Genomic DNA, 10,559 nt, shown 5'->3' with positions numbered 1-10,559 from the left:
AAACAAATGTTAAAGTTTAAAATTCATCTTGTAGTTAAAATTTGGAAACTTTGTACAGCTTTAATACCTATTAACTACATGTTTGGGGGTTTGGTACTGCTGTTTTTCTAACAGTTAACCCCAAATTAAACTAGTAAGAAGGTGAGAACTTGGTCTCCACTTGATGTTGGTGGTAGCTAGTTGTGGTCTCCCTCCAAACCAAGCTTTAAGATCCAGTAGCTTCTTTATTTCCAACTCTCACATTGTTAGATGGCACACTCTAAGTAAAAGTGTGACACTGGGATATACTTAAGGAAGCAAAATATTCCATTAAGTGTTTCTCCAATTTGAGAAATGCATAGATCCACTAGCCTCCCCCCCCCACTTTTAATATAACTTCAATGTTATTTTTTACTATAATGTTACGGAATGTGTACAGAAAAACCTCTGCCTATAGTTTCTATGGGACTAGACAACTTACCATGAACTGATGACTGTTTTGGTGAATCTGTCACTGCTTACCACATATTGGTGAGCAGTGATAGGACTGGGGCAGTAGTGGGACTCCAGTGGAGGTGCTGGTCACTGTGCGTCACTGGGTAACGATCCCGGTGTCTCCTACCTTCACCTTAGCAGCACTGCAGCCACTGTGCCTCCAGATTGCTGTGATGTCATCTGGCCTTGGAACTGACCACAATTATGAAGTACATTCTTCATAACAGCACATACTTGGTGACAGTTAAAAGTATTACCACTCGGATTCATTGTGATACATTCTGAAGCAATACTTGGTTAGAAGGTACTCATGCTTAAGATGATGGCTGAGAGAAAAACATGTAGACTCTGTCAGAACTCAGAGACTGACAGACACACTGTCCTGAGGGGTAGGAGTGTGAGGCCTACTCAGGGCCCCAGCTGTGCTTGTAGATGGTGAGTTAGCCCCTGGACCCTGGATGTCCATTTCATTTCTAATGTAGTAGGTAATGGTACTTCCGTTGTAGGCTGATGTGAGAATAAGATGCAGGTAAATCTCTCCTCCATGAAGACAGTGGGTGTTCAATAAGTCTTTTTCCCCCTGTGGGTGCTAAAGAAGCCACAGATAAAAGAAGACATATCAAGTGTCTGAACAACGTAATAGTCTTTCAGTGGGTTTTGGATAGCTTTAGGGGTGACTGTTATCATTCAGGTGGATGGTAGCAGAATGAGGAGGGTTAGCTGGAGGAGTTTGACCACTGTCTCTTGCTCACTCTTCATCCATTGAAATGTTTCTACACACTTCCATGCTGTGCTTTGCTCTCCTATGCTGTAGCACTGGGCAGAAAGAAGTCCTGAAACAGGTTTTGCCCCTTGTATCTTACAGGAGCAACAGGTATCATCTAACAATTTGATATGAATAAAAAAAATCTCCCAGCGACTGTGTACTGAGAAATAAGTCCATACATTCAAATAGTTGGAAATAAACCTGCTTAATGTTTATTCCCAACAGGTAAAAACTGAAAAATGACAGCCCAAAGGAAGGGTGGAAATCGCTCTTCTGAAGTAATAGTCTATGTAGAAACCCATTAAATAGGTTTGGTAAGCCACTGAGTTTTCGATGTTAAAGCAAAAATTCTTCCTGTGAGCCAAATGTGGGTATCATGCCAATTCTATTCTGGAATATCTTATGCGTGGCCCTGAGACTGGCCTAAGTGTTACTTGTGGAGTTAATCATTACCCCAGCAGTGGTCTAAATTGCTTGATTCCGTGCTTGGTTCAACAGTACATACACTAAACTGCTTGATTCCACTGGGCTGCACACACAGGAGTCTCCAGGGAGCAGCATGTTGCCTTTGCTTTTTGTGGCTGGACTGGTGGTTCTGAACCTAGTGAGCTCTGCTAGGAGCCAGAAGACAGAACCCCTTAGTGGCACTGGGGACCAGTCCCTCTTCCGTGGAGCAGATCGACACGACTTTGCCATTGTGATCCCTCCAGGAGGCACAGAATGCTTCTGGCAATTTGCTCACCAGACTGGCTACTTCTATTTCAGTTATGAGGTGGGTACGTGGTCATACTGGGGACTTGTTTTTCTTGTTTGTTCATTTCCTTTTATAAAGGGGGTCAGGTTTTAAATAAACACAAGGTTCTAGTTGTCTTTATTATGCTATGACTCCCCACCTGTTAGTGAAATGGGTCTGCAGTTAAATGGAAACTTGATAGATGAATAATCACTAAAACATATGGCTTGGTTTCTCAAATTTGGGGCTGTGGCAGTGTGCCCGAAGTCATGGGACAAACTGGGTGCCTCTTCCTGGAGAGAGAATCATCACATTTACTTGAATTTGGAGATGAGAGAAGAAAGAAAGAGTCCATTTTTTAAATATTAAAATAATATGGATATGGTACCAAGCTGAACAAAAATCACACGGACTTTGGAGACAGACCCAGAGATTTCAAAGACGCTTCAGTTTATGAAGTTGGGGAAACAATATTACTCTTGCCTTTAGGGGTAATTCCCACAAATTGAAGAATCACCGACTCAAGGTTTCTCTATGTAATCAGTCCTGTTGCTTAAATACTTTAAGCCAAGTACTTTAATCCATGCTGTGCCCAAGGATGGTCTTGCTCACCAGTAACTTAGTTGTTCATTTCCTTTGTTCTTTACCTTGGAAACCTATTAACTTTCTAAATTTTGTTTACATATTAAAAAACTATATTAGTCTTATGCCAATGTAACTTAAAATTCATTTTATACTAACTTATCAGAGATTTTCCTTATCTCTGAATTAATAATAGTAGCTACCACACAGCTCACAGCCTGGGCTTGTCCAGCTTGGAGACAAGTGCCTATTGAATGCCTTACTTGCTGTCAAGTATCAAAAAAGCCCAAGTCTGGTATACCACTGGGGACGTCAAAACCAAGTTGAGTTCAGCCAAGAACTACATGGCCAGATTCAAGGTCTGAGACGCGTTTTCTCACCAGGTGCTACTGGCATTTTGGACAATTCTTTGTCTTGCTTACTGTTTCTAACATGGCAGGATGTTCAGCATTGCTGCCTCCTGGCCCTCCCCTACTCGCATGCAACATCAATGCGATACCTCGACCCAAATTCAAGGTGGGGGTTGGGCAGTACCACCCCTGACTGAGAACCACCGTACTGATGGTCACTGGATGTCAATCTTACCATTCAGTTAGCTTCCTGATGATGTAGCACGGGCTTTCCTCCCTCTTTAATGTGTCTCGGCAGGTTCAGCGGACAATAGGAATGTCACATGACCGGCATGTTGCTGCCACTGCACATACCCCACAGGGTTTCCTTATAGAGACCTCTAAGAATGTTCGGGGACAGATTAACTTCTCTACCCACGAGACAGGTCTGTTTTCATTCTCACAGCTATTGTAATAATCATGTATTTCTTTGAAATTGGGAAAATAATGAGGAAATATTGAAATTAATAAGTACTGAGATGCAAAAGCCCTGACTTTTCCACATATGGATGGTGAAACAGTAGGGGGAAAAAATTAACCTTGAAAACCAGAAACCAGATTTCCTGTAGACTGCCAATGGCCAAGGACATTAATCAGATGTCCTTGATTGGGCTCCAGAAGCTCGATTTTATTTCATCATCTCCAGTGAACCAGATTATGGGAAAGTGATCAAAACAGGCAGATCCATTTATGATACAGAATTACAATTAATAAATTTATTATGGGACAGTACCCCAGTCATCGGAACAACTTGAGCCAGTTACCAAAAAGCAGACTCAGAATATACGGAAAATGCATGGCCATGACAAATATCCACATTCTACAACAAAACACTTCTCCAGTCGCCATAAAATTCCCACAGTCAGATCGAGCCTGTCCTCACTCCGGACAGCACTAGTCAGTATGAACTGTTCTCTGTACCAGCCAGGTGCACAAAAAAAGACAGTATTTCTCAACAGGTACATAAGACAATCCTTCAGTTCACAGCACAGGGTATCAGCATTATTATTTAACATCTTGGCCCTGATATGCCAGTAGTGCCTTCCAGTTGCTTAACACGATCAAATACCCTGCCACATCTTTCGAACCCTGCTCCTCCCCACTGCTCCCCCACCGCCACGTGCAGGAGGCGACCTCAGTTGAGAATAAGCATCAGTACATACCCCAAACCAGCAGCCCCCATACAAACCACCTTGCAGGAAGTCACTCCCGGATAGCTTCTTTCATTCATACAGCATCCATCTTTTTCCTACTTTCAAGATCAAGATGATATCCCAGCTCTAATGGTGTACAAGCAGGCAAACAATATGCTCTTAATATGCTTGTGGTTAGAAATAGCTTAGAAGATGTGAGAATTACAGGTTGAAAAAGATGAAAACGTTTTCTATCCAATACAGAGCTCAAGTTACTAAAATCTGGCAAAACATTATAGTATTTAGTAGAATACATTTCAGGTAGGATCTTCCACATCAAAAACTGAATCTTTGCAGTTTTGTCTATAGTAGCACATTTAATTTTGGAGAACAGTTATCTCCAGGGAAATTTAGAGGGTCGGAGGGTAGGAGATCAAGAACTTGGTAATGATCTCGGAATTTGTACAGGTTTTTATCAGCTTTGTCTAGCAAACCAGCAAAATCGCTTTGCTTCCGTCCAAGTATACCTCAACTTTGGAGTCTTCTATGAGGGGCCTGAGATGGACCACAAAGAGAATGAAAGAAAACAACTGAATGATACTCTGGATGCAATTGAGGTAACTGTTCCATGGGAGAGAAACATCCATGGAAACTAAGTTTAAATTTGGAGGAAAGATTAGAATTAGTGGGAATAATATCATACTAGTAAAAGCTCATTTGGGTAGAAACCAAACAGGCGAAAAGATTTGAAGCCTTTAATTTTGTGACTTGGAGCTCTTGAAATTCCTCACTTGATGCCTCTACCAGGCATCAGCAAATAATGGCTCGCAGCCTTTTAATTTAGATATAATACACCACTTTTAGTGTACAGTTTAGTGGTTTACAAAGTCCTGCAACCATTACCAGCATCTAATTCCAGAAGTTTCATCACTCCAAAAATAAACTGCATGCCTGTTATTCACTCTCTGTTCTCCATGCCCCCCTAGTCCTGGGTAATCCCTCACTAATCTATTTTCTGTTTCTACAGATTTGCCTCTTCTGTACATTTCACATGAGGGGACTCATACAATGTGGCCTTTTGTGTTTGGCTTCTTTCATTGAGCATGTTTTCAAGGTTCAGCCACATTGTAGCATGTGTTAGTACTTCATTCCTTTTTCTGGATGAATAATATTCTATTGTATATATGCAATGTATTTTGTTTCTTATCAGCTGGTAGGCATCTGGGTTATTTCCACTTCTTGGCTATCATAAATAATGATGCTGTGAGCACCTGCATATAGATTTTTGTATGAACATACTTCTATTTCTGTACACATGAAAGTGGTATACTCTGCTAGTATGATAACTTTTTAACTTCAATGAGGAACTGCTCTTTTCCACTGTGGGTAACACATTTTACATCCCACCAGCAGTGTCTGTTGAGAGCTGCAATTTCTCTATATCCTTGGCAGTGTGTTTGTTATAGCAATCTAGTGGGTGTAAGTGGTATCTTGTGGTTTTTGAGTTGTGTCTCCAATGACTAATGACACTGAACATTTTTCCATGTGTTTTTTGGCCTTTTGTATATCTACTTCAGAGAAACATCTATTTAAATCCTTTGTCCATCTTAAAATCTAGTTTTTTAAAATGGTGGAGTTCTAAGAGTCCTTTATATATTCTAGATAACAGTCCTTTATCAGATATATGGTTTGCAAATATTGAGTTGGCCAAAAAAGCTTGTTCAGGATTTTCTAGCCTATCTTCCAGAAAAACTTTTCAGCCAATACAGTATTTTATCCCACTGTTTGGGATCTCTCTCCACTTTCTTGACAGTCTCCCTGATGCACAAAAGCCCAGTTTTTGTAAGTCAAGTTTTACTGGAACAAAACAATGCTCATTTGACAATTATAGTTGGTCCCCCTCTGTATCTGCAAGTGGAGAATCTGAAGATATGGAGGGCTGACAATGGGACCAGAGCATCCTCTGCAGGTCCTGGGACCAACCTCCCTGAAGATACTGGGGGACAGCTAACTGGGCACATGTCCGTGGTTGCTTTTGTGCCACAGTGGCAGAGTTTAGTAACCGCAACAGAGACTGTATGGCTTTCAAAGCCTAGAATATTTACTGTCCGGCCCTTCAGTAAAAAATTTGCAGGCTCTTATCTTCTACCATATACAAAGAACAGAAGACACTGCCCAGAAATCATTGATGTGCTGAGTATATGTCTACATCTAGACATACTCTGGAAGAGCTTTCTGGTTTCAGCACTGAAGTTTTTCATTGTAAAAATTATTTTTTAAAAACTGACGTCCAGATAATTTTTTCATATACAACAAAACTAGCCATTTACCAACAACTCCAATAGCCCATTTTTTTTTGTTCTGCACCCTCAATAGCCAACTTTTACATATCATAAAATCACGTGAATATAGGAGGTTAGTGTTGGTGGGTGCCCAGGCGAGGCTAGATGAGAGGTAAAAAGGAACCCTTTCTGTATTTCACTTTCTGTCCCACAGGAGAGCACACGAAAGGTGCATTACAATATCTTTCACATGTGGCGACACTACAACTTCGCTCGCATGAGAAAAACAGCTGACTTTTTCCTTCTCCAATCAAACTATAACTATGTGAATTGGTGGTCAACAGCCCAGAGCCTTGTCATTGTTCTTTCTGGGATCCTGCAGCTGTATTTCTTGAAGCGTCTCTTCAATATCCCAATGACTACAGAAACACAGAAGCCAAGATGCTAACCTCAAATGACTACAGTGCCCTAGCTCTTTCCTTCTGGGCACAAGCTTTGTCAAATCTTTGTAAAGTTGGGAAAAAAATCAATTTTAGAAAGTTGTACTCTATGGCTCTCATCTACACAGGCAAAACAGCAATAAAATAATAAAATGTGTTAAGTTCTGACACTGATTATTTCTAAAGTATGCACTAAATGCTATCATCAAAATACTGCCCATCATATTGCAATCTCTTAACCTTCACTATATCTATTTAGAAATTAACAGAGAACCTTGGAAGAGAAAAGAGTTGAAACAAATGGGACAAAAATATATAAACTGGGGTTTATATGTTGCATACTAAAACAGGAGTTGCAGAGTGCTTTGCTATAACTGAAAAATGCTTTCTTTTTAGAGATGTCATCTTCGGAATTTAAAATAAGCAGTATATGCACTAAGGAAACTACAATGCTATGCTAAGTCACTTCAGTCGTGTCCGACTCTGTGTGACCCCATAGACTGCAGCCCACCAGGCTCCCCCGTCCCTGGGATTCTCCAGGCAAGAACACTGGAGTGGGTTGCCATTTCCTTCTCCAATGCGTCAAAGTGAAAAGTGAAAGTGAAGTCGCTCAGTCAAACCGACTCTTAGCAACCCCATGGACTGCAGCCTAACAGGCTCCTCCGTCAATGGGATTTTCCAGGCAAGAGTACTGGAGTGGGGTGCCATTGCCTTCTCCGAAAGAAACTACAATACAGGGAGTTAAATTTTTTCTATGATATGCTTTTTTGCTAAAAAATACTTTAATAATTCTAAAAGTAATTTTGGAAGGCATGGGGGAGGACGGAAGAGCTGAATTATTATTGCAGGGTCTCTGATTAGTGCTTTTTGTCCAATCCAGTGAGGTAATTAAAGATTTATAAGAATATACATATAAATGAATCACTCTGCTGTACACCTGAAACTAACACAATATTGTACATCAACTATACTTCAAGAAAAAAAATTGAATTAAAAAACCAAAAGATTTATAATAGAAATCAAGGTGATAAAAATAACATTCAGCCAGGGATCATACCATTCAAGAAAAACATCAAGAAAACCGCTTGCTAAAACCAAGATAATATAATCAGATTATGTTCATAATATCCTATTCTTAGTAACAGAAATACTCAGTATAAGTGTTACAAAAACAAGTCTTAGCATGTATTCAACACCATCATTTGCCAAGCGTTGTGTTAGGTGCTTTACAATCATAATTCTAAATTTTAAAAACTATTCTTAGGAAGATGGGTAAGGTATTTTCAAAGAAGAAGGAAATGAAGCTTATTGAAGTTTAATGACTCATCTAAGGCCATATAGCTGGTAAATGTGAGAAACGGTGTTTGAATCAGAGTTTTTTCTTCCATACCACACAGCACCTATCATATAGAAAAGCCACAGAATAAACTGCCCTTACTATTTTATCTATATTTCATTTGTAAAATCCCAAACATGACCTACTATTTTGATATGGCAATATCTATTTTTCATAATATTAATAAATAGTTAAGAAAATTCATTATGTCCTTATCATGTGTTTGGAAAAGTGTTATCACAGATAACAATAACAAGCTATTCTTGTCCTCAGTTCCAACAATTTAGAACCTGTTACTCAAACAAGAAGCCCTCTGATTCAAATATAAAACAGTAATCTATTGAGTCACAATCACAAAGATCCAAAACCCCATTTTTAAGTCATTTCTGCATAGTAAGAATCCAGCCTGCATTTGTCGGTGATAGAGAGAATATTAAACTAAGAAGTCCCTGAAGAGGTCACAGTGTTGACAAAAATTCAACATGACGGTGGCGCCTACAGAGACACAGGAAACAAAACTAGGCCCTTCCACACAGCCACAAGTCCTTGCGACGATTTTGCTTTAAGTCAATGTCTCTTCATGTCGCACATATTCCCCAATGTCTGCTTGATGAAATACCACAATCGCCATGGGGTCTACTTTCCTGCAGTCTTGTGTGGACTTTGCTGCCACCCCAAAACCCTGGGATTCAAAAGAAGAGACACTGATTCACTCAAGTCATTCAATAAATACGCATTGAGGTCTGGAAACAACAAAGACGAAAAAATACAGTTTTTTGAAGAATTCAAAAGGTGCCAAGAATTTAGCCTCTCAAGAGCAGACTGAAAACACATTCTTCTTGAAAGAAAAGATACTTGATTATTTAACAGCCACCATCTCTACTCACCAGAGGGACATCTGCCATGGAGTACACCACGACTCCCTGGTACTGAGAAGTGTTTTCAGTGATTCGCCCAAGTCCAGATTTCAGCACATGGTTCCCATACAGAAAGGACTGCTCTGCTCCAGGTTTTATCCACACTTTATACTAGAAGAAAAAGAATTAAACCCAAAAGACATAAAAATGCTAACAGTTACACCCTTGTACATCAGCTAGCTACCACGTCTGTGGTTTATTCTTCTTATGAACTAAGCTTTTCTTACTTTGACATTGAATTATGTGCGTGTATGTGTATATTCAGTTGCTCAGTCGTGCCCGACTCTGTGACCTCAAAACTGAAGTACCTTGACCTATAATACTATGTCAGTTGGAGGTACAAAACATAGTGATTGTTATTTCCACACATCATTTATTTTGTCATATGAATTTTCAGGGAAAGAGGCCTGTTTCCCTTAAACCGTTCACTCCATGACGAGAACTACCAAGAGATTCTTTCCTCAACTCTTCAATTTCTCCCATGGGCTAAACGTTTAACAGCTCTTTTTCTGTACCCCAATGGGCTCCTCTTCATAGCCACCTATTTGCTTTTCAGTCTCGAGCTGCGTCTGCATAGGCTTTTCCATTTTTGCTGGAGATAAGACCACTACGCAGCCCCACAGGGTTAGCTCCTAGCCCCCAGCCCCAACGACGCCCAGGTAGCAGATGTACAGCTTCAGGTGCTAGCACTGACCCTAGGCACGGTCAGCAACTCCGCTGCATAGCAGATGTGCCTAATTCTGCGTTCTGACGTGGCCCTCAGCCTACACTGACTCCATCCCTAGCGGCGAGCTGAAACCACCCTACAAACCTTGGCATAGGGTGCTAGGTAATCCAGAGCCGTGATGTGCAACCGAAACTTATGGGTCTTGGTGAATTTGCCGAAGCACGTCCCCAACGACACCAGCTTGTCACCGGAGATATTGGCGGCCAACTTCAAAATCTTCTCACTGAAGGGATAGGGAAAGAGGAGGTGAGGGAGTACGGTGGGACCCAGGCCCGAACCCACTCCACGCTGCCTACCTGGCCCCGCGCCGCCTCACCTCACGTAGTACACCCGGTCGTTGTGCAGCCTGAAACAGTAGGTGCCGTCGGGCCTGTCGACCAGCAGCTGAAGATTCTCCCCGATGCTGAGAGAAAAATGAGGACTGGAGACCGCGCCCGCAGTCGTCCACGCACCGCGACCCCCGCCCCACCCACGCCCGTCCCCGCCAACCACACACTCCCTCTTCTGCTCCAGCGCTCTTACTATTTTGCTATCTTCTCAAACATTACTCGGGTCTCCTCTTCAGTAAGCGGCCTCATTTTCCCGCTGGGTTGCAACGCCGGATCCTCGTGCCTCAGTTACCGGAAACGGAAGCCCAGCCGCCGGGCTCTCCTTGGCAACCCCAAAGCCGGCCTCTCTAGCTGCTTTCTAATCGTTCCCCACGCTAGCGCCCCGTAGTCTGGAGGACTCTCGGGAAAAGAAAGCCGGCCTGACGAGAAACCATAGAGACCGTGACCGCCC

General features: G+C 41.6%; 2 protein-coding genes across 4 annotated transcripts in view; one reads left to right on the top strand and one right to left on the bottom strand.

Moving 5' to 3' along the window:
- NIP7 (nucleolar pre-rRNA processing protein NIP7) overlaps positions 1-10,540 on the bottom strand; it is a 66,954-nt gene extending 56,414 nt beyond the window's left edge. Inside the window, exons 1-5 of one of the 2 annotated variants that reach the window (XM_061387739.1) lie at positions 10,302-10,540; positions 10,096-10,182; positions 9,864-10,002; positions 9,023-9,163; positions 3,646-8,817 (exon numbers count right to left, since the gene is read on the bottom strand). In XM_061387739.1, the coding sequence (XP_061243723.1) occupies positions 8,698-8,817; positions 9,023-9,163; positions 9,864-10,002; positions 10,096-10,182; positions 10,302-10,357 (543 nt within the window). In that variant the 5' untranslated portion in view covers positions 10,358-10,540 and the 3' untranslated portion in view covers positions 3,646-8,697. Of the gene's footprint in view, positions 1-3,645; positions 8,818-9,022; positions 9,164-9,863; positions 10,003-10,095; positions 10,183-10,301 lie in introns of those variants that run through there. The other variant, XR_009730825.1, reaches the window with a different exon arrangement.
- On the top strand, positions 248-6,969 carry TMED6 (transmembrane p24 trafficking protein 6). 2 transcript variants are annotated; one of them, XM_061387737.1, is made up of 5 exons: positions 248-909; positions 1,739-2,012; positions 3,204-3,330; positions 4,546-4,694; positions 6,574-6,969. In XM_061387737.1, the coding sequence occupies exons 1-5, from the start codon at positions 785-787 to the stop codon at positions 6,805-6,807; spliced, it is 909 nt and encodes a 302-aa protein (XP_061243721.1). In that variant the 5' UTR covers positions 248-784; the 3' UTR covers positions 6,808-6,969. The 2 variants fall into 2 exon arrangements, with proteins under 2 accessions (XP_061243721.1, XP_061243722.1); XM_061387738.1 differs by having other exon boundaries at positions 892-909; positions 1,782-2,012.
- Positions 10,541-10,559: the final 19 nt, after the last annotated feature.

This window comes from Bos javanicus, chromosome 18 (assembly GCF_032452875.1).
Source record: "Bos javanicus breed banteng chromosome 18, ARS-OSU_banteng_1.0, whole genome shotgun sequence".
NCBI classification, from domain to species: domain Eukaryota; kingdom Metazoa; phylum Chordata; class Mammalia; order Artiodactyla; family Bovidae; genus Bos; species Bos javanicus.
Note: the sequence above shows the minus strand (reverse complement) of the source record. Positions and strands in the feature narration are given on the sequence as shown.